The following is a 25,822-nucleotide window of genomic DNA, read 5'->3' on the forward strand; positions in this document are numbered from 1 at the left end:
AAATATTATGAACAACTTTATGCCAATAAATTTGATAACTTTGATGGAATAAACAAATTCCTTAAAAGACACAAGTCAGCAAAGTTAACACACACAAAAAAAATAACGTAAGACTATTATATAAAATTTTGTAGTTAAACACTTTACTATAAGAAAAACTTCATGTTCAGATGCCTTCACTGGTGAATTATATCAATCATTTAAGGGTAATTTATCATTGAATCTACCTAAACTTTCCCAGAAAGTTAAAGAGGTAAAAATTACACCCAACTCATTCTATGAAGTCAGAATTACTCTAAAACCAAAACCAGACAAAATAATAGAAGAAAATCACAAATATCCCTCATAAAAATAGATGCAAAAATTGTTAACGAACTTTCAGCAAATATCATCCAACAATTTATGAAAAGGTTAATACATCAAGACTAAGTGGCGTTCATCCGTAAATGGAAGGTTGGTTCAACATTTGACTCTCGATGTAATTCACTATGGTGAGACTAAAAAAATGATCATCTCAATAAATGAAGAAAAAGCATTTGAATAAATCTAAAATTGATTCCTGATTTTTTATAAAACTCTTAAGAGAGGACACAAACTGATAGAAAAACATTCCATACTCATGGTTTGGAAGAATCACTATCATGAAAATGGCCATACTGCCCAAAGTAATTTATAAATTCAACGCTATTTCCATCAAGCTACCACTGATCTTCTTCAAATAACTGGAAAAAAAACCTTTAAACTTCATATGGAACCAAAAGAGAGCCTGCATAGCCAAGATAATCCTAAGCAAAAAGAACAAAGTTAGAGGCATCTACCTGACTTCAAACTATACTACAAGGCTACAGCAATCAAAACAGCATAGTACTGATATCAAAACAGAGATATAGACCAGTGGAACAGAATAGAGGCCTTGGAAGCAATGTCACACACCTACAACCATCTGATCTTTGACAAACCTGACAAAAACAAGAAATGGGGAAAGGACTCCCTGTTTAATAAATGACATTGGGAAAACTGTCTAGCCATGTGGAGAAAGCTGAAACTGGACCCCTTCCTTACACCTTTCACTAAAATTAACTCCATATGGATTAAAGATTTAAACATAAGACCTAACACCATAAAAACCCTAGAAGAAGGAAACCTAGGCAATACTATTCAGGACATAGGCATAGGCAAGGACTTCATGACTAAAACACCAAAAGCAATGGCAACAAAAGGCAAAATAGATAAATGGGATCTAATTAAACTTAAGAGTTTCTGCACAGCAAAAGAAACAACCATTAGAGTGAACCAGTAATCAATAGAATTGGACAAAATGTTTGCAATCTACCCATCTGACAAAGGGATAATATCAAGAATCTACAAAGAACTAAAGCAGATTTACAAGAAAAAAAAGCAACAAACCCATTCAAAAGTGGGCAAAGGATATGAACAGATGCTTTTCAAAAGAAGATATATATGAGGCCAACAAACATGAAAAAAATGCCATCATCACTGGTCATTAGAGAAATGCGAATCAAAATCACATTGAGATACCATCTCATGCCAGTTAGAATGGCGATCATTAAAAAATCTGAAAACAACAGATGCTGGAGAGAATTATAAAATTGGGAACACTTTTACACTGTTGATGGGAGTGTAAATTAGTTCAACCACTGTAGAAGACAGTGTGGCAATTCCTCAAGGATCTAGAAATAGAAATTCCATTTGATCCAGCAATCCCATTACTGGGTATATACCCAAAGGACTATAAAACCTTCTATTATAAAGAGACATGCACATGTATGTTCAATGTGGCACTGTTTACAATAGCAAATACCTGGAACCAATCCAAACGTCCATCGATGATAGACTGGACAAAGAAAATGTGGCACATATACACCATGGAATACTATGCAGCCATAAAAAGGATGAGTTCACATCCTTTGTAGGGACATGGATGAATCTGGAAACCATTTTTCTCAGCAAACAGACACAAGAACAGATAACCAAACACTGCATGTTCTCACTCATAGGCAGTTATTGAACGATGAGAACACATGGGCACAGGGAGGGGAACATCACACACTGGGGTATGTTGGGGCATGGGGGGGCTAGGTAAGGGACAGCAGGAGATGGGTAGGATGGGGAGGGATAACACTGGGAGAATGCCTGATGTAGGTGACAGGGGGATGGAGATAGCAAACCACCATGGCATGTGTGTACCTATGCAACAATCCTGCAAGATCTGCACATGTACCCCAGAACTTAAAGTACAATTTTAAAAAAGTAGCACAGGAGGGAACTTTCTCAACCTTTGCCATCTATTTTTAAAAGCTGCTAGAAGTGTTAAGTTTGGTTAGACTGTGGGAAACAAGCTCAATACACAAAAAAATCGGTTTTGTTTCTATCCAATTTAAAATTGAAATTAGGAAGTCAATTCTATTTACATAACATTAAAAACAGGATTTGCTTAGAGATAAATCTGACAAAAGAAGTGAAAGACTTACACTGAAAACAAGATAATACTGAGAGAAATTAAAGATGACCTAAATAAATTGAGAAAGATACCATGTTCATGAACTGAAAGACTCAATATTACTAAAATGTAACTTATCTACAAACTGACTTATATGTTCAATGAAATCCCAACCAATATCCCAGCAGGGCATTTTTGTACAAAGTGAAAAGCTGACTTTAAAACCGATGTGGAAATGGAAAGGACCTAGAAGAGCCACACCCTGAGAAAGAAAAGAAAAGAAAAGCGCAAGGATTTGCACTACCTGACTTTAAGACATATTATCAAAGTATAGTAACTCAGACAGTGTGGTATTGTCATAAAGATAGACAAATGGATCAATGAACAGAACAGAATATATAGAAATAAGTCTTCATATATATGATCAATTGGTTTTCAAGAAAAATTTTAGGTAATTCAGTGAAGAAAAGATAGACTTTTCCAATAATGATGCTAGAACAACTGGATATCTATGTGCAAAAAAAGGACTTCTGCACATACCTATAACCATATACTAAAATGAACTAAAAACTGATCCTAAATCTAGATGTAAAGTTGAAAACACAAAACCTCTAGAAAATAACAGAGAAAATCTTTACCTGTGATTAGGCAGATATTCCTTACATAGGACACTAAAAACACAATTAATAAAAGGGAAAAAAATCCTATAAATCAGACTTCATCAAAATTAAGAACTTCTGCTTTTCAATAAACACTGTTAAAAGAATAAAAAGACAAACCATAGACCAGAAGGAAACATTTTAAAATAACATATATGATCAAGGACTTACATCCAAAATACATGAATAACTCTTAAAAACTCAATAAGAAAACACACAATCCAATAAAAAAAAAAAAAAGGCTAAAAATGTAAACAGACATTTTACCAAGAGGATATATAGCAAATGAGCTCAAGAAAAGATGCTCAACATGATTAGTGTGATACAATTCAAAACCACAATGGGATACCACTAAAAACTAATCTTAAAAAATTTTAAGACTGACTATACCAAATGTTGCAAAGTATTACCACAAATGTTGGCAAGGATGTGGAGTAACTAAAACTCTCTTACACTGCTGGTGGGAATGTAAAAAATATATAATCACTTTGGAAAACAGTTTGGCAGTGTCTCTAAAGGTTAAACATACACCTACTACATAACCCAGTCATTGTACTCTTAGATATTTACCCATGAGAAATGAAAACGTATGATACAACCATTTCTATATGAATGTTTATAGCAGTTTTATTAGCAATATCAAAAACTGCAGTGACCCAAAAATCCATCAACAGGTGAATGATAAACAAATCATGATGTATCCATACAATCAGTAATACTATGCCATCAATAAAAATGAATAAACTATTAGTACAAACAACATAGATGAATCTTAAAATAATTATGTTAAGTAAGTCAGACAAAAAATGGATATACAATATGATTCCATTTATATAAACTAGAAAATATAAACTAAATAGTGACAGAAAGCAGATTCAGTAGGGTTAAGGCAGGAGGATGGTATCAAAAAGGGACACAAGAAAACTTTGGGGGATGACAGATATGCTAATTATTCTTATTGTAATGATGGTTTCACAGTTACATATAAATGTAAAAACTTATAAAATTGTATACTTTAATGTGTACAGTTTATTGTATGTCAATTATACCTCCATAAAGCTATTTTAAAATGAATAAACACTACTCCCAGAGGTGTTTAGGTAGCTTGAGTAGCCAGAGTCCTAGGCTTGCCCATATCTACTTTATTCAGTTATTCATATTGTTTTTTTGACTAAGAAAATAACAAGTAGCACATTGAGATGATAGAAAATGCCATTAATAGGCACATTACCAAATACTATGCAATAAAATAAACAGAGTAGTTACCATTTAAAATTTCAATAGAAAAAACGTAATTAGTGATGGAACAAAAGGGATTTTTCTTAGTTTTGTTTCAAGAACATAGAGCAAAGATGTACAGACACTTACCTCTTTGGATAATCTTGTGAAAACATCTCCTCCCCTGAGAAAATCCAGTATTAAGTACAGTTTCCCTTCAGTCTGAAAGGCTAATTAAAAATTAGAATGTAGTAACAGAACAATCTCAAAGGCTTAAAAAGCTTACTCTGCTTTTTAACTAATATATGTTTAGGATTTTACAGTATTTACTCACATGGTCCATAAATGGATAACATCTCAAAATTAAACCCAGTATTTAATCCAGTATTGAAATAGCTATGAACCCCTTCCCGGCACATAATAACCTTGAATGTGGCTTGCACAGAACTTCTACCACCAATAATTTCCTAATTTATGAAGCATATTCTACTGCAATTGCCTAAATTTAGCCTATAAAACCTACTGAAAGTCCACGAACCCTATAAAATGGCTAAACAAAAATGCCACTTCCTCTATTAAACTTTCCAGGATTTCTCCCTTTTCACATTTTTTCCACAGCTTCCTTGACCTCTTATCCAGTGAAATTACTTACTGCTACTTCTGAGATCTCATTATATTTATATCTCTTTAATGGTACTTATTCCATTTTAATTTGTATGACTAATTTGTTTACATCTCTGTATTCTCTATAGGTTGTAAATTTCTTGAGGTCAAAAAGTGTTTCATATCTATAGCCCACTGAATTTAATACAGTAATTTTACACACAATAAGTGTACTGATTGACATACTACAAATTCGGGAAGGTCTTTAGATGTTACTTTTTACTCTGTTAGTGTAAGAAGTTAAAGAATAATGGGTGAAAATTTCTTATGGGTTTTTAATAGCAATAATTGGGTATATATTTTAATGTATTATTTGTCAAAGTTACACTATGAATAAAATCAATAGCTCCTACTTTTTTTAATATAGAAAATTGAAAGTGACAAAGTACACTATGTCAGAGATAGATACATAGATAGACAGATCTCATGTATATGTTAAATTAACAATGCAGTCATGATTCAAATTCAGAAATGTCTAACTCCAAAGCTGATGTTCTTTCCACTACATCTACTGCTTCTACTGGTAGTCCTCTCCCATGAAATATAAAAAATAACTCATGTAGACTAACATAACTACATGGTCCTCTTGAATATAAGTAGGAAATAGATAAATCTGGTCATTATGAACAAGCAACTGAATGTTTTATGTAAATTATCACAATTAGTATATAGTCTAAGATTATTGACGGTACATCTAACAGAGTACATAAATACTACCAAACAGGTAAGTGAAAAACACTATCTTGTTATTTTAGACAAGTTAACCAACTTAGAAAAATGAAGGATATACAACTAAAAACTGGATACTGATATTTATTTCAGACAAATACATTTTACATAGTTGAATACACTAAGTCTAAATTATTTACTCCCTGTTATAGTATTATTTGAATGGAAATCATAATTCTCGAATTCTATATTAATAAGGATTAAAATAAGGAAATAAAAGAATAAAACTAAGATTACATACCATAGTGCAATTTGACAATAAATGGATGATTTACTTCCACCAGTATATCCCTCTCCATCTTTGTCCGAACTCTGTCTCGAACTAAAAATTACATAATGGTACAATATATTACTCTTGTATCATTTCAGTTAAGATTCCATCAATAATTTACCAAACAAAAAATATAAAAATATAAAATATAACTTCATAAATGCCTAAATTTGCAGTTTACATATTCCTAGATAATAATGACCATATTCTCAGAAAGCAAAAAAAAATTCATTACATCTAGAGGCAAGTTAAGGTGGCATAAATAGGTATGTAGCTAATATGCATTTATTATGTACTCTTTTTTTTTTCGAGACAGGGTATTGCTCTCTTGCCCAGGCTGGACTGCAGTGGCACAATCTCAGCTCACCGCAACCTCCACCTCCCAGGCTCAAGCAATCCTCCCATCTCAGCTTCCCAACTAGCTGGAACTACAGATGTGTGCCACCATGCCCAGCTCATTTTTGTATTTTTTGTAGAGACAGGGTTTTGCCAGGTTACTCAGGCTGATCTTTAACTTCTGCGCTGGGCTCAAGGATTCAGCCTGCCTCAGACTCTCAAAGTGCTGGGATTACAGGTGTGAGCCAACACACCCAGCCAGTAAATCTCTTTAATTGTTCAAATGAGTTTACTGATTAAAACTGATCTGGTCGTAAGGGGTATTTTTATCACACCCTAAAAGACAGTGTGTGCAAATGGTTGTACTTTCTCAATATGCAATATTGACACAGAAAAGGAAAAACCAAGGATCTTGAAGGAAAAGTGTATAGCCTAATTAAGTTAATAAGTTCAAATTAAATGAAGTATGTTGCTTTTTCTAGGATCAAATTTTTACTGCACTCTCAATAAGTTAAGGCATATGCCAATATCAAATCTAGTAATAGTACCTACTGGCTAGAAAAACTGCCACAAACACTAATGTTAAAAATAGCTACATCTATTCACCTTATACAAGCAATATACAGCATATTTCTTAAAATACGCTTTACCAAATTCTACTTTAATAAACTTTCTAATTTTCTACCTTTTAAAGAGGCTTTTTTTAACACCTTCATTGCATAGAGCTGCCCAGCATCAGGACCGGTCTTCTTTCTAACAAGAAAAACCTAATAGGAAATTTAAAAAAAAGGAAAATTCACATTTCTAGTTATTCTTGCTGTACACATACACACCAGCATACACCTATATCCTTGCATTTTCTCTAATTTTATAAACATATACCTTCCCATAGAGGGAAGGGGAAGAGAATGAGAGATTTGTTGAAGGATGCAAAATTGCCCTGATCTGATCACCATATATATTATGTATTGGAACTTCACTATGTACCCCATGAATATGTACAACTATTTATCAATTTAAAAAAATAAATAAATGAAAGAAGTTTTACTTCCTCCTATAAATTATGCTATAATTTACATTATTATTTTCTCATTTCCTTTCAGTTAATAAATCATAATGTATATAAATACTACAAGGAAAGGTTTAAAATAGATGACGTGGTCATGAACTTTGAGAATTTGGTGATGTAAAAGACAAATAACATCATGAGAGACAAATTTGAGCTACATACCTCCTTTTAATACCCAGCCCACTTTCTGTTAACTTAATAGGGAGCAAATAAACATTATGGCCCTATATACCTTAATTAAATATACTTTATTGCTAAATAATGCTAAGGATCATCTGAGTCTTCATTATTACTGATGGACAGTCTTGCCTCAATGTTGATGGCTGCTGAGTGATCAGGGTGGTGGCTGCTGAAGGTTAGGGTGGCTGTGGCAATTTCCTAATAAAAGACAATGATGAAGTTTGTTGCACAGATTGATTTCCTTTCATGAGAGATTTTTCTGTAGAATTTGATGCTATTTGCTAGTATTTTACACATAGAATTTATTTCAAAATTGAACTCAATCCTCTCAAATCCTACCACTGCTTTATTAAATAACTTTATGTAATATTCTAAAGCCTTTATTGTCATTTCAACAAAGTTGATAGCATCTTCACCAGTAGATTTCATCTCAAAAAAAAAATTTTTCTTTGCTCATCCACAAGGAGCAACTCCTCATCCATTCAAGTTTTATCATGAGACTGCAGAATTTCAGTCACATCTTTAGTTCCACTTCTAATTCTAGTTGTCTTGCTATTTCCACCACATCTGCAGTGATTTCCTCCAATGAGGTCTTGAACCCCTCCAAGTCATCCATGAGGGTTGGGATCAACTTCTTCCAAACTCCTGTTGATGATATTTTGACTTACTCCCATGAATCACAAATGTTCTTAATGACATCTACACAATAGTGAATCCTTTCCAGAGGTTTTAATTTGTTTTGCCCAGATTCATCAGAGCAATCACCATCTATGGCAACTACAGCCTTACAAAACACGTTTCTTAAATAATAAGACTTGAAATCAAAATTATTCCTTGTTCCATGGGCTGCAGAATGGATGTTGTAATAGAAAGCATGAAAACAACACTAATCTCCCCGTACATCTCTGTCAGAGCTCTTGGGTAACTGGGTGAATTGCCATTCAGAAGTAGTATTTTGAAAAATATCTTTATTTTGTGAACAGTAGGTCTCAACAGTAGGCTTAAAATACTTAGTACACCATGCTATAAACAGATGTGCTGTCGTTCAGGCTTTGTTGTTCTATTTATAGAGCATAGGCATAGATTTAACATAATTTTTAAGGGCCCTAGAATTTTTGGAATGGCAAATAAACAGTGGCTTCAACTTAAAGGTTCCAGGATCACTAACCTCTATCAAAAGAGTCAGACTGTCCTTTGAAGCTTTGCAGCTAGGCACTGACTTCGCTTTCGCTTTGAAAATCTTGGTGGCATCTTCTTCCAACAGAAGGCTGTTTCTTCTATAATTAAAATTTGTTGTTTAGCGTAACCACCTTCATCAATTATCTAGATCTTCTGGTTAACCTGCTACAGCTTTTCTATCAGCACCAGCAGCATTACCTTACACTTTGATGTTATGAAAATGTCTTCTTTCCTTAAATGTCACGAGCCAACCCCTGCTAGCTTCAAACTTTTCTTGTGCAGCTTCCTCACATCTCTCGGCCTTCACAGAATTAAAGACAGCTAGGGAATTTCTCCAGATTAGGCTTTGGCTTGAGGGAGTGTTGTGGCTGGTTTGATGTTCTATTTAGGACCACTAAAACTTTCTCCATATCAGCAATAAGCTTGTTTCCCCTTCTTATTATTTGTATGTTCACTGGAGTAGTAGTTTTAATTTCTTTCAAGAATGTTTCTTTGCATTCACAACTTGGCTATCTGCTTGGCACAAGAACCTCAGCTTTTAGCCAATCTCAGATTTTGATTTCGACATGCCTTCCTCACTAAGCTTAATAATTTCTAGCTTTTTATTTAAATAGAGAAATTTGGAACACTTCCCTTCCCTTGAACATTCTGAGGTCACTGTGGAGTTATTACTTAGCCCAATTTCAATATTCTTGTAGGTCAGGGAAGAGAGGGACCCAGGAGATAGAGAAAGATGGGGAAACAGTTGGTCAGTAAAACAGCCAGAACACACACACACTGTTTATCAATAAAGCTCACTGTCTTATGTGTGTATGGTTCGTGGCACACTGAAACAATGACAATACTAATATCAAAGATCACAGATCACAAATCACCATAACAGATATAATAGTAATTAAAACATTTGAAACACTGCAAGAATTACCAAAATATGAGACAGAGACAGAAAGTGAGCATATGCTGGCAGAACAATGGCACCCAAAGACTTATTCAACACAGGGTCACCACAAAACTTCAATTTATATATATATATATATATATATATATATATATATACACATATATATATATATATACACACATATATATATATATACACACACACACATATATATTTTACATATATGCATATACATATATACATATATACGTATACACATATATACATATATATATATACACATAATATCTGTGAAGTACAATGAAGTGAAGCATAATAAAAAGAAATACAGCTTCATTAAGAAGATAATAAAGTCAATGTGGCAAATAAACATTTGCCAAAATTCATGTTTTTGGCAGAAAGCTCAGATTCTACCATTGAAAAAAAGTATCAGTTATTTTTCTATGAAGAGGCTCACTGCGTTAATTTTTGAGAAAACACTACCAAATAAGCATACTTAGGTAACCATAGTTTATTGTTCTTTCAAGGAAAAGTGGTGATCCATGAAAACAGTGATTGGTTCAGCTCACAACTCAAAACATTTGCACAAGTCCTCTGCCTTGAGACAACCATTCTATTTTGTTATGCAGCTAAAGGGCTTGATGTGTACTTCCCATTTCATCACAGATTATTGAAAAGAAGGGTATTCAAGGGTTGAGATTTAATAAATTTAATAATTGGTAATGTCTCATCAAGGACATTCTTACACTGTATATGTAAGACAATGAAGAATACAATGACTACTAGTATGATTTGAAGTCACTGCCTTGATGGGCCAATATGCCAGCAGTTGTACAAATGATATCTTAGGGTGACTGTGAAATAGCTTTGACTTGAGGACTCCCTGAAAAGGTCTTAGGATTGTTCAGGAGTATACAGATCACAATTTCAGAACCACTCTTACAAAACATAACCCTCAGTGGGATTGTAAAGAATGGAGTGTGAAGAGTAAGAAGAGGCAATTGAGGAAGAAAGAAAGAGATAGTGTAGGCTTTCTGAACACACTGCTGCATAAAGGGGCCATTTTTTTCCCCTAGATCTTCTAACATTTACTAGTATCCCAAAATGGCATCTAATAGAATCCATCATTTGCAGTCTAGAGAAGTAACTGTTTGTTTATCATCTGATCTATTTTTTTTCAGGTCTTATGAGTGAGTTTCCTAGCATAAGAAAATATCAGATCTCACTGCCCAATTCCCAAAATCAACTATCAAAGTAGTTCTCTTTCCACCCTATTCTTATCTATTACCTAAAATTTTTCAACCTTCCCAAGGTTATATTTATTGATTTGTACTATCGTAATGTCCTTTTTTTGTCATCTGAAACTCTCTTCTCCTTCCATCTCACTTTCTTCAGGTTCTGCACCATTCCAAAAGCTTGACAGTAATAATAATGTAACTTAAAATAAGGTGATAATGTACTTATCAGTAATCTATTTCTTTTTCCTAAGATAAATCAACCTTGAAAAATTTTCCTATCTTGGTATAATAAAGTTGTGCTATATTACCTTATCTTCCCATATATGTACTCATTAGTTGTTTAATCAACAAATTAACATTGGTTAAGCACACATTCTGTATCAGAAATTGTGCTGCACACTGAGGGATACAGAAATAAACTGTGAACTTGAGAACAGAGAACTTTGTCAGAAACATCATATCCATTAAAGAAACAGATACAAGTAGACTACGAGCTAAATTATGTCCCCTCAAAGTTAATACATTAAAGTCCTAACTCCAAGTACCTCAGAACATGACTGTATTTGGGGACAGGGTGCTTAAAGAAATAATTAAAGTTAAAAAGTAGTTGCGGCCGGGCGTGGTGGCTCAAGCCTGTAATCCCAGCGCTTTGGGAGGCCGAGGCGGATGGATCACGAGGTCGAGAGATCGAGACCATCCTGGTCAACAAGGTGAAACCCCGTCTCTACTAAAAATACAAAACATTAGCTGGGCATGGTGGCACGTGCCTGTAATCCCAGCTACTCAGGAGGCTGAGGCAGGAGAATTGCCTGAACCCAGGAGGCGGAGGTTGCGGTGAGCCGAGATCGTGCCATTGCACTCCAGCCTGGGTAACAAGAGCGAAACTCCGTCTCAAAAAAAAAAAAAAAAAAAAAAGTAGTTGCATGGCTTCAAACTACTGTACCTAAAACCATACCTATATTGATGAAAGAGGCTTCTTTTCAGTCACTCTAATCCAATCATGGGAAATTGTCCAGAAGAATGGGTGAGTTATTCCAATCTACTTTTAGGACTTTTATATTTTTCTATAAGAATATTTGTAACTGGAAACTCACACATTTTTAAATGCTGATTAAAGAGAAAGAATCAACTTCAGGAAATTTTAAGATATCAGCATACATTTTATAAAACTATCACTTGAGACTTGATCATTTAAGAGTACAAGCATTCAGTATTTTCAAAAATTCATTTTTATGTTCTATAGTTAAAGTCTTTACTATCACAAAAGCAAAAGTATTTTTTTATAATCAACAAATGTTAAAATGTATGTTTTGTATAAATATTAATTGGCATGATATATAGGGATGACCAATCGGACAATTTCAAAGGTATTTTCATGTGTTTGTGTTTTAAAATAATTAATGTAAGTTTAGTTTATCTTACAACAATGATCATTAATGATCATTAATAACATTATACTTGGTGTGCTTAGGACAGAATTTTATATGCACCTTTCATGATAATAACTCATGCTATATTAAACTACAATTTTAAGTTGACTTTAGCAGGGTTGCCCACTATTAAATAGACAATAAAAACATTTAATATTGTAAGGCTTTACATTGGCTAAAATCCCATTTACTGCATTTTAACAATGGAACTTTTGAAGAAAAACTTAAGACTCTGCAGCTCAAAGCCTCTTGGAATTGCTTCTACACTTAACTGAATCACAGCCTTGGCCAAATTCCTGAATAGGTTCAGCATATAACAAGTCACACCTACACATTGCCTACGCAAATGATGTAATACTGACAAGCAAGTATGTTCACATCCTAAGGAAAAAAAAAAGCCACCTCCTTAATATTTCTTTGGTTGATGAACTACATAAAAATCACTATTTTGGATTTTAATATTAGGAATTCAAAGAAGGCTTCAATGATATTCTTCTTAAAATAAAATCTCAGCACAGACAAAGTTGATTTTTCCCTGAATTTAAGGACTACATTGACAACTTGTCAACATGTTGGTATACTTAACACAAAGATGTTATTGAATATATTTCATTATGTTATAAAGTATTTTCTTTACAACAACCCATGAGATAAATTTATTTGGTCTGTTTGATCCGTTTCTACCTTTAAAATACTGTTAATTATAATACATTCAAATATATCAGATTCTTTATAATGGCTACTGGAAAACTTAAGTCTTAATTTTTGACCCATTAGAAAAGGACTTACAGACCCTTAGGTCATGCTTTTGTGAACAAGAGTGTACTCCTGGATTCATCTAATCTTTCCTGCTCTGTGTTTTCTGTTTACCTCATCTTCACTAGTTATTTTTAATTTTATTTAGTATTCATCTGTGAAAGCCTTAAATCCTTTATGGAACAAAGCTGGAGATAAAGGTATATATGAGTAAATACATACATCAAAAGACAAAGCAAGTAATTTTAATAGCTTGAAATGTTTGCCTGGTGAGATTTTATTTAAGTCAAATATTTAAGCATTTATACATTTGAAATATAAAATAACTTTATCTCCGTTCATCTAAAATTAACACCATAAAAATAGCTATACAGTGCAAAATAGTTAAAAACAATATTGCGCTTTTGGAAACGTTAAAATAAAGCTCTATATAATGTACACGCCTACTCTACAGATCAGTTCTATAAACACTCCCCACCACGATCACCAACACCACCACCACCAATCTATTAACAGTTTCTTCCAGTTTTTCGCTCCCCAGAACCCTGTCCAAGTCTTATCTCCTTGTTTTATACAGCTCCTGTACCAATTCACTGCCAAGCTGAAATTCATTTCAGTTTGTCCTTTTTGTGTCTTGAAAATATTTTTTATATGTCACATTATATTCTATAATGCATAAATATCGCTACTTCAAGACAACATCTATTTTATATTTACTAATACTTCTTATAAAACTGTTGTACACACATTGAGTGTTCAATAAATGTTTTTCCTTGGGAGGCTAAAGTGGGAAGATCACTTACATCTAGGAATTTGAGACCAGCCTGAGCAACACAGGAAAATCTTGTGTCCAATTTTTTTTTTTAAATTAGCTGGGTGGGGTGGTGCATGCCTGTAGTATTAGCTCCTTGAGAAGCTGAGGATTGAGGATCACTTGAGCCCAGAAATTCAAGGCTACAGTGAACTATGATCATGCTACTGTACTACATCCTGTGTGACAGAGCAAGACCCCATCTCTAAAACCCAATAAAATGATAAAATAAAATGTCTTTCTTTAAAATGTTTCAGAGCATTATAAATAATCTATGCTCAATTGTCTATTTTCTCCTTTAAAACTAAATCTCAACCACTTGAAATTAGTATTTTGTCTTTATTTTTCTTCCCTTAAATTGTGGTTGGTGCTGTTTTTCTAAAGGTTGTTACTATGTGTATGCAATAATATTCATATATTAGATATCAGGTGTATAAAGGTCAGGAACCAGATCTACACACTTCTTTTCTAAAACCATGTTCTTAAGTGCTTAAGAAACAATTCTAGTAATGACTATAAGAGTTAATCCTGCTCAATTTTGCTTTCTGCCTTGGAATGTAAGCTCCTTGAAGACTAAAATTTCATACAAACCATATATTACCCAGTAACTATCTTCGTTCTACTTTATTTTAACAGGTGATAGACGACTTCATGAATTCATACAAGCATTAAGACATAAATTCTGATTTCTGTGACATAGCTAAGAAATGTAGATTAGATCACCAGGAGAGAACAAGCTATATTCATGCCAGCATGTAAACAAGGAGACAGAAATACCATTTTTTACAAAAATCAACCTACTTTGATTTAGGCGGCTAATAAGGGGTATGCTGTATTTTTCCCTAGAGAAATCAGTAAGCCCAGGGGATTGGAAACCTTGATTGTTACAGAGAAGTATAAAGAAATAGTTAGAAAAACACACACACACACACAAAAAGTACAACAAAAATTAAAAAAATTAAAGAATTATCTTGGTGTGCATCATCTCAGAAGTTTATAAATGACACAAACATCAGAGTTCTATGCATGTGTTCACTTATTTTACTAAATGATTAGAAGACAAACAAATGGGGAAAAAAAGTATTTATTACCTTTCCAAATGACCCCTGACCAAGAACCTTGAGCAACTCAAACTGTGCAGGATCTGCTTTTTCATATCCTTCCTTAACATGATGAGTAATAGGGATTTCTTTAACAACTCCTTCATCCTGAAAAAAGAAATCCAAACAATACTTGAATCCACTTTCAACATCTTACAATTAGTTACATTTAAAATCATAAGTCATAATAGAAATAATATACCCAACTCTCTCAATCTAAAAGAGAGTTTTATGGGCTACCAATATTCTTATTTCCCTGTTTTCTAACACATACAGCACATACAGATGCACATTTCCTACTATATAATTTCATGTAAATAAAATGTAAAATGAAATCTATGCTTCAGCCTTCCCTTCTAACTTGGAAGCAATAAAATAAAATTGTTAACAACAGTCTCAAGACCCTTCACTGGAGTGTAAATGAGGTAGAAGCAGGAAAAGGCAAAATAAAACCTTGTAAATTGTGGGGTATGACTAAATAATGTGACTTCAAGAGCTCTTTTAAACAGTATTTCACTATAGTATTTTAAATGTTTAAATGGTCAACTAACCACAGTAATGAAAAAGAAATTGGCATAGACCAACAAAATCTGCAGAGCCCAAACAAATATTTCCAGGATGTGGCCCTTTTACTGAAATTTTATATGTAAATAATATGCCAGATTTTATGCCACCTGGGTGAAGCAGAAAAGAAGACACCCAATGAGTGGTTCTTCCCCTTGATGCAGGACTCCACTCAGCTGTGATAATTACATTCAAGTGAGCTGTAATTCTAGTCTCTAGAGAAGCACAGTAGGTAGGATGGAAAAAAAAAAAGTCAGACATTATTGCATATCACAAAATAACAGAGTTGGAAGGGATATCTTATCCAAACCTCTGACTATATAAAGAAGAAAATTAAGACTCACAGAATTTAAGTTTACATGACTACTTAATCACAATGCTTGGTACCATTCCATTATACCAGGCGTCCCCAAACTTTTTACACAGGGGGCTAGTTCACTGTCCCTCAGACGGTTGGAGGGCCGCTACATACTGTGCTCCTCTCACTGACCACCAATGAAAGAGGTGCCCCTTGCTGAAGTGCAGCGAGGGGCCGGATAAATGGCCTCAGGGGGCCGCATGCGGCTCACGGACCGTAGTTTGGGGACGCCTGCATTATACCATACTAACTTTGGTCTGGATGGTAAGACTGTTCTCAATTATTCACCCTTCAATTAAATGATTAGTCAATGGTGACTGTGGCCAGAGTGAATAAGCGTATGGTCCCAAATGAGCTAGACTTCATGGCAGCTTAAATAACTTCCATGCCATACAGGTAGTCAGACATTCACTATCTCAAGAGGGGTACCTAGGTAGAGATTTACCTGTGTTAGGAACCACCAGTAAATCAACCAGAAATGAAGAATAACTGATTCTGAAAATATGTCAGATATTTCTTATACATCAAAATAGTATTTCACAAGACCATTTTAAATAGTGATGGTAATTTATAAATGTTTTTTTGAAAATAAATTAAATTAAAATCAATCCTGCTATAAAAGTGAATTTCTCTATTTGAAAGGGGCCCTTTTTTAAAAAAAAACTCAACAACCTTTTGTAACGCAAATATATATGCTTTGTAGCTGACGTTTGGGGACTATATTAAAGTATAATATATGTGTGTGTACATTTGCAGTATATATTTATATCAATGTATATTCTTATTATGGAAAACTGAGTTTTCACCACACATTAAGAAGGCAATATGGTTTTCAAAACATAGAACATTTTTGGAAGTTTTCTCTAGTAAAAAGAACAAGAGAGGAAAAGTCAACAGACGAGAAGTTTTGTGCCTAGCTATGGTGTGCATAAGCTAAGATACCTTGGCTAAATCACAAACCACTCTCTTTCAGTTTTCTCACATGACAAAGGGGTTTTGTTAGATGGGTCACTAAGGTCCCCTCAATGTTTGTGATTCTATATTGAACACAATATAATACTTTTATGTTCAAGAAGGCACCTCAGGTCCCTGCTTATGCTTAGATTATTATTATAAGCATGGATCATAATGGCATCAGTTTTTTTTAGAAGTGTTCAGAGTTAGGAAACAATTGTACACTAGCTAGTTCACCAAACCTAAGCAAGTTTTCCAAATGAAAATGTTTGTCCAACGCCCTTTTACCCTTTATTAATAATCCAAACACGCCCATCCTCTAAAAATGCAATCTTTCCATTTTCAGCAGCAGTACTCTAAAAAGCTCCCAATACGAAAATGCAGCTAGATGAGAATCACCTTTCCAGGAGACAATCAACATAAAATGTTACACTGTGTCCTAACAACTTATTATCTTTCTTTCCCACTGGACTGTGGGCTTCTTAATTGCAGGCATTAAAACACATTCATCTCTTTATTCCTAATGCTTAGCACAATACTTTTTTGATTTCATGGGAGTAGAAAGACAAAGAAATCTGCTCAATTTTATAAAAGAAACAGGAAAAAATACATATTTTTTAAAAGGAAGGTAGTGCTTACCACCAAAAAATAGGGCAACTGTGAGATGATGGATGTTAACTTGCTTAACTATAACAATCATTTTATAATGTATATGAAATCATCACATTATACACCTTAAATAAATACAATAGAAAACAAATATTTTAAAGGTAAAATTAAACAGTAAGAAAACTCAAAATTATTCTTAAATACCATCTACAAAACAAATATATATATATATATATATATATATATATATATACCCACAATTTCTATTAAAAAATATATATAAAGAAAATAAGGAAACAAGATTCATTCTGGCTAATGAAATTGTGTCAGCTTTGACTATAACTAAATCTGTAATAACAATATTTCTAAATAACATAAGCATATCTTCCCATACACTGTGAAGAATATAAACATTTTTCCATATTATCCATGGTCAGTATTTTTATTAGACTGTGCTGAATATGTTTTATATTCAGCACAAATAAAGGACACAATAACCCCAGAATATTAACTTACTGCTTGGCCATTTGTCTTTATAAATAAAGTCACATATTCCTAGGCAAACTACTACTATATATTACCAAATTATGACTGTGTGCCTTTTAAGTAGACAGTTCATAATGCCCTGGTTGCCCATAAGAATCAGCTGTAGAAGAAATATTCATTTGCTACACTTATTTGGGTCCCACCCTCAGAGATTGTGGTTCAGTAGAACTACAGGAGGATGTTAGCATGCTTTTTAAGCCTTGCCAGTTGATTCTGACACATTGCCAAGATTGAAAAACACTAGGTGTGTTTAAGATTTATAGTTACATAAGCAAATATAATATACACACAAATGTATACACATATGTACTGACATGCATGCACATACATATATACACATATGTGTGCATGTGTTTATATATAGCTACTTACCACAAAGGCGTTTTATCATTTCTATGCCACTAGCTCTTTTTTACTCTCAAAGTATCCGACACCCTCCTGTGTCACCATTTCCAATACTTATTCTTATTCCATCTGCTCCCTGCCCCATTCTTGTCTATTGCCTAAAATTTCCCAGCCAACCCAAGGCTATGCTTATTGATTTTTACTATTATGTCCCTTCTTGTCATCTGAAACCCTCTTTCTTCCATCCAACTCACTTTCTTCAGCTTCTGCACCATTCTAAAAGCTTGATAGTACTAACAATCTAGCTTGAAATAAGGTTGTAATGTACTTATAAGTGATCTATTTCTTTTTTCCTAAGAGTAAATCATCCTTGAAAAATCTCCCTATCCTGGTATGATAAAGTTGTGCTATATCACCTTATCTTCCCATATATATACACTTATTAATCATGCACCAGAAAATTAACATTCATCAAGTGCATATCCTGTTATCAGATACTATGCTGCACAGTGTGGATACAGAAATAAACTGTGAATTTGAGGATAGAGAAGTTTGTCAGAAGCATCACATCATTTAAAAAAACAAAAAGATACAAATATGCTATGGGCCAAATTATGTCCCCTCAAAGTTAATATGCTAAAATCCTAACTTTCAGAACGTCAGAACATGACTGTATTTATGGATAGGGCACTTAAATAATTAATTAAGGTAAAATGAGGTCATATGGGTGGGTTCTAATCCATTATGACTAACATCTTTTTAAGAGGGGGAAATTAGAATCCCTACTTCCACAGAGGAATGACCACGTAAAGCAGGCATCCCCAAACTTTTTACACAGGGGACAGTTCACTGTCCCTCAGACAGGTGGAGGGCCGCCACATACTGTGTTCCTCTCACTGACCACCAATGAAAGAGGTTCCCCTTCCTGAAGTGCGGCAGGGGGCCGGATAAATGGCCTCAGGGGGCTGTAGTTTGGGGACGCCTGACGTAAAGGCACAGGGAGAAGACTCATGTATAAGCTAAGGAGAGAGGCTTCAGAAAAACTAACCCTGCCAATACCTTGATCTCAATCTTACAGAATGTAGAATCTTGGGAAAATACATTTATGCTGTTTAAGCCACCCATCTGTGGTTATTTGGTTAGGGTAGCCCTAGCAAAGCTATACATGGTACATAATCTTAGTTGATCTTTGAAAAGAAAGTTCCTACTGTAAAATGAAGATTTAATAACCTCCAAATATGGACTCCTAGTCTTTCTACATTAAATAACAAATCTGAATCTGAGGCCAGGATCACTATGAGTTAGGTTTTATTATTTGTTTGCAACCATAATCACTGATACACAGAAAAAGTATGAAGGCTCAACCACAACCAAAATAGTATGCTCTGACCTCTATAATCTGTGATCATCTTTTTAATCCAGAGGGTCAACAGTGCTGTAACACTGGGAAAACACACTGTTAAAGTACAAAATGAACTGTCAAAGCTACTATTGCTCCATTCATTTGAAAACTGATTTGCTTAGGAAGATGAAATCACCTGTTAATTGAAAAGAGAAAAAGCTGATGACAACCTAATAGCAATATACTACAACTCAATTACAACAGTTTTCATATGACTGTGGAACTAACCTCCAGAAAACAAATCAAAACAAAATAAGAAGGATTTTTAAAGTCCAAACTTTTTTAGTTTTTATTTAACAATTAAACATCCATCTATTCAAACATCTGCTTTATTTATAGATATGCAGGCCAGTTTGGTGAAAAGATCACCCTAAAAATTCAAGAGGCATTTAGTTTTGGATCTGTTGAAACATATATGCAAAGACCTGGAAGAGCAGCTTGATATACCCTTCTCATTCAGTGAATAATCTGGGGTCACTGAAAACCATGTAAAATATTAGCATACTCTGAAAGAAAGCTAAGGGTAAATTACACAAATATAAATGTCAAAACGCCATGAGGGTGAACTAAGCATATCAAAATGATGTACACAATGGAAGGTATCTGCAGAATACATAGGTGCGTAAAAGTTTGCATTGATGACTGAAAACAAAAGAATGGTGGCAAACTAGTGTCCACTTGGTTTGGTTTACTCTACTTATAAGGGTCAGCTCCTTAGTTCCCTCATCTAAAAATTGGCAATAATACCTACTCTATTTATTTCAGATCTCAGTTACAAGAATCAACTGAAAACTCTGAAAAACACAAAACATACATAAAAATTGAAGTTACTAAACTTATTTGTACAGATGCTCCTGGACTTAAGACAGTGTTATATCCCAATAAACCTATTGTAAGTTGAAAATGCACTTTCAACTTACAGTGAGTTTATCCAAACACAACGCTATTATAAATTGACAATCATACTGAATATTGCTTTTGCACCACTATAAAGTTGAAACTTATAAGTGGAACCATCCTGAGTCAAGGACCCTCTGTACTACTTATCTTTGCATAGTGGAAAAATGTGGCATAACTCCACTTAATAGTGGATGATCAACATTTTTTGGTTGAACAATAATTATTCATCTGAGAGTTTTGCTTATTTGTAGGACGGGGGTTCCAATTTTTTTAAGTAATTGAATAGAAATTAGAAGTAAACATCAGCATTGCAAGAGAAAAATACTGACGCATCGTAAGGCTAAATGTGCATTAGAATGGGAAGACAAATAGAGAAAGAAAAAAATCCACCATCCAGGAAGAAGGCATTCTCAGCTTGAAATAGTATCTAACTGTGCTTCCACATGAGTCTAAGTAAAACATACTTGTAAAAAAGTATTTTTGAAAGAATTCTTATCAGATATATGTGAAGAATGCTTTATAAAATAAGAAATTCAGGGCTGAAAATATCAGAATATCTGTTTTGTTTTTCAAAATATATATTTTCCGTTAACTATGACAGTTTATATCTCTGTGAAATAAAAATATAAATCACTTTAGAGACTAAACATGTTGCTGAGCTTACACTAATATAATCAACAAAGAATCTAATTGCTAACCAAAACCTCTTTGAAATTTTTAAGATATTGATAGCATTAAAATATGAATTTTATTTCAGGAAAAACAGATATTGGGTACAGTTTTAAAAATAAATACAAATGGATCATAAACTACCAAATATAAGACTGTTATGCTTATTTTGACAACAACAAATTAACTCACATCAACCAACTATTAAAGGAGACAAATCATAACATACTTTTTCTAACCTTGACATTGTTGAAAGAAGTAGGAGAGTAAGTGGTGAAATATCATATCAGATATAGTTTATCAGTGGCCCATTACCTAATACTTACCATCATAGAGCAGTTTTCCAATCCTACACTATTTTTAAATAGTTAAAAGAAAAAGCCAATCACAAAAAAACACACATCAATCATGAAGAAAAAAATCCTGGCTACATATTTAAAATTTTTAAGGGATAAATACATACAGTGTTTTTAATCACTCATATAGTTTTATTGACACAAATTGAGTACTTTAACCATCACACACCCAAAGTACATGGTTTCAAGTCCAGATAGCTCAGGCCATAAACTAAACAAAATCCTTGGAAGTGATTCTAGGTCTTTTACTCTCCAAAATTTCAGACTCTACCTTGTAGCCACTGAAGTTGATTGCATAAGATAGATCATATAAATAATTAGCACTGTGTATTTTTATTGCCTTTCCACTAAAAACTGAACTTCCTGACTTATCTTCTATTAAAATTATGAAGGTAAATATTTGCCAATCACCCTGTGTATGTGTTCATGCACCACACACACTGTTGCCCTGTGGTGTGAGGCATGATGTCTTTGTGAATTTATTAATGCTAAAATATAATAGGCAGCCTTCTGCACTGCCTTTAATAGTTCCTTATGTTCCTTATCTTTTAAATACTAGCAACATTAATATTACTATTTGTATTAGTCCACATGATCTGTAGATGAATCTCTAGATAATGGTCTTGATAGTTTACATTTAATTATACTCAAAATTAAAATATATTACTAATATTAAGTAAACTGCACAAGCTATGAAGACAACATTGTATCTCTCAACTTATCAATCAAAATTAAAAGTGTTGTAACATGGTTACTATCTGCAGAAATAGTTACATAGAGCATTTCAAAGGAGAGTTTTGGACAAACCCAATTTAAATCCTACTGGTGGTTTCTACCTGAGATAATTCCATGTATGAACAAATTTTGGTGGAAAGGGTATCAATGTTGATTTTACCCTCAACCAAATAGAAAAAGGATAATGTTCTCCTTATCTCTTATTTATTTGGGTCTATATAATATATCTGACCTAAAAGGAAGCACACTGCCCTACGTCTTGATTCTGCTACTAGTTTTATCACCTAGTATAAATCACAAACTCTCCAGGTTTCAGTAGAGTAATCCATACAATGAAGTATTATGTAATATCTCTGAGGTTATTTCCAGCTTAAAAAAATCTATAACTCTATGAAACTATAGAAATAACAACAATAAAATAACAACATAAATGGAGATGTTGATTTAGTCAGACTCTTCCTAAAAAGCTTAAGAATACTCACTGTAAAACTAGATCTTGTAAAATAAGATTCTAGTATATAGGCATTACATAGAATGGTCTAATGGCTAAGCAATCTTTAAAACTAGTTAGAAACTTCTGAAATAATTTACACGTAATCCCTTCTAAAAGCCAGGAAACTGATTTTAAATGATTTCAAGTTATGCCTATATAGTTCAATATTTCCAAGTCAGATATCCTTTCTACCCTGAGGTTGAAGATAATCTTCTCAAAGGATTCTATATTTAAGCATAATAATTCAGTTACTCATACACTGTCAAGTGAAAACTTTATCCATTACATTTAAAATGGGTCAATTCAATAGCGAGTAAATTATGTCTCAATAAACCTGTTTATTTTTTTTAAATGCATGCATAAGTATTTCTATCAGGAAAACCTGTCCTGTATTTTAAACTGCAGTTGAGTTATAACTAATTCCATTTGCTTATGACCAACTTACCTGAATATGTTTGCTTTGATAGGAGCTTTTCTCCTTTCCCTTTATTCTTTTTCCTTACATGCTAAAAATGTGGCTTAATAAATTAACATAAATACTTACATGACAAGAATCTGCTTCTCCCTCTTCCATTGGCTCATCAACCATTTTAAGACCATTTACCTGAAAAACATTGTTCAAAAATTGAGATTCAAGAGTATTAAAAAAAAAAAAAGAGTGATAACTAAGAAAAATATAACTCTAGGCATTTCCTTCCACAATCTAACAATATCCACACTTACTGAAAAACAAAAGGACAAAGGACACATAGAAGTACTTAGAAAAGGAACACTATTAACATGGTTCCCAGATTGTCCTTGAAAAACTTTGATTTTCAGAGCTTTATGCTTCATTTCTTATTGTTTAGAGCTCTGCAATAACAGATAACTAAGTATATAACCTATGTATTTTCATTAAATTTCCCCCAACTAAGTATTTATAAAAGGAAAAAAATGCCACAGAAATCTACCATGGGGGTATATTCAAAGCAAATTAGAATAAGAATAGTTTTATATAATTGCACTGTTGTGAATTTCTCTTTCAGTCAGTTCAATTAAACTGCATGAGATATCATACAGAAAAGAATAAACTACAGGAGAAAGATGTAAGTGATCATGGAAACAAAATAATGAACATGCAGAGCTCAGTAATACTACTCACTCTTTAACCACTAATTCAAGAAAAAAGTAAAGTAGAGGGCTTAGATTAACGGTCTGCAAACTATAACCCATGAACTAAATCTAACCTCTTGTCTGGTTATATAAAAATTTTACTAGAACACAGTCACACTCATTTGTCTCCATGTTATCTATGGCTGATTTTGCACTACAGCAGCCAAGTTGACCAGTTGTGACACACACCTGATGCCTGCAAAGGCTAAAACATTTCCTGTGAACCCTTACAGTCTGCCAACCACTGATCTGAGATGTTTGAAAATCAGGCAACAGGAAGACAACCTAGATAAAAAGGATTTTTACCACTGCCCATTCGTAAGTCAACAGAAAAAAAAAAAGTAAATTAGAGTTTCTTGTGACAGTCAGATAAAATAAACTCATTAAGCCTATCTCTCCTCGATTATAAACTACAATACCTAGGTAGAATAGAAAAAGAAACTACCCAAGGACTCTGAAAATGAAACAATAACAAGTTAATCAGGGAAAATCAAAATTTGAAAATTAACCCTGATGAATTCTCTAGGTTTATTTTCCACCTTTATCTCCTGAATTTGACCAGAGAAGAGACTGAATCATGAGATAACACAGTAGACATCAACAAAAATTCCAAGAAAAATCCCATTTTCTGTACAAAGGACCAGGAAAAGATGTACATTTGAGCCTGTAAACATAAGGAGAATCCAAGATTCCCCACACACACTTTTTTGATGTTGAGTCCATCTGCAAGACAAGCCCTGATCAAGAGAAAATCCATCTCTCTGGCCAGAGAAAGCAGGAAAAAAGGTCTCTATTATAATAAAAGTGTGAGGGTAATCCCTCTTATTTTTTTTTTCACTCTCTTCTTTACTTCACCCAAAAGGCAGTTCCAATAGTGTAAAGTTATGCGAAAGCATAAAATGCTAAGACTCTGAAAGAAGCTCATATTTCTGTCCAGCAGAAGAGAATAAGGGGCCCATGGGAATTGAAGACTGTGGAAGAAATCAGAGAGGACAGAATGGAAAGAGCAGATCCCCTAATTCTGTATATGAACCAACACAAGTCTTGGCCACAATAACAAACTGCATGTGTGCAGAAAGGACTAAAAAAACACAACAAAGTCTTTCAGTACAGAACTACAATATCAATCATTGCTCAAGTCTCATACTAACCACTGAATTAGCACATCCAATGAGTGGCACATGCATTATACTGACCCAAACTCTCTGAAAACTGAATAAACATTAGAACAATTATCCAGAGAGGGCAAGACAGAACTTCGGAGTCAACCTAACTAGGTAGATTGCCTGCTGAAACAAACAAACAAATCAACAAGTAACAACTCCATGATGGTGAAATGTCCCACAAGAATCTTAAAGCAGCTATTATAACCATGCTTTTTTTTTTTTTTAATTGTACTTTAGGTTCTAGGGTACATGTGCAGATCATGCAGGATTGTTGCATAGGTACACACATGGCAATGTGGTTTGCTGCCTCCATCCTCCCATCATCTACATCTGGCATTTCTCCCCATGTTATCCCTGCCCAACCTCCCCACCACCCCCACTGTCCCTCCCTTGGCTCCCCCCGCCCAACTGACCCCAGCGTGTGATGCTCCCCTCTGTGTCCATGTGTTCTCATTGTTCAACACCTGCCTATGAGTGAGAACACGCAGTGTTTGATTTTCTGTTCTTGTGTGTTTGCTGAGAATGATGGTTTATAGATTCATTCATGTCCCTACAAAGGACACAAACTCATT

General features: G+C 33.8%; 1 protein-coding gene across 6 annotated transcripts in view; it reads right to left on the minus strand.

Annotated features, from left to right (window-relative positions):
- RPS6KA6 (ribosomal protein S6 kinase A6) overlaps window positions 1–25,822 on the minus strand; it is a 140,054-nt gene that overhangs the window by 91,515 nt on the left and 22,717 nt on the right. For 5 of the 6 annotated variants that reach the window (XM_003936820.4, XM_074392000.1, XM_010347337.2 and 2 more), the window contains 5 exons: window positions 23,477–23,536; window positions 14,993–15,109; window positions 7,023–7,104; window positions 5,972–6,052; window positions 4,489–4,568 (listed from right to left, as the gene is read on the minus strand). In XM_003936820.4, coding sequence (XP_003936869.1) covers window positions 4,489–4,568; window positions 5,972–6,052; window positions 7,023–7,104; window positions 14,993–15,109; window positions 23,477–23,536 — 420 coding nt within the window. Of the gene's footprint in view, window positions 1–4,488; window positions 4,569–5,971; window positions 6,053–7,022; window positions 7,105–14,992; window positions 15,110–19,767; window positions 19,897–23,476; window positions 23,537–25,822 lie in introns of those variants that run through there. The other variant, XM_074392002.1, reaches the window with a different exon arrangement.

The sequence above is a fragment of the Saimiri boliviensis genome, chromosome X (assembly GCF_048565385.1).
Source record: "Saimiri boliviensis isolate mSaiBol1 chromosome X, mSaiBol1.pri, whole genome shotgun sequence".
Lineage (NCBI taxonomy): Eukaryota > Metazoa > Chordata > Mammalia > Primates > Cebidae > Saimiri > Saimiri boliviensis.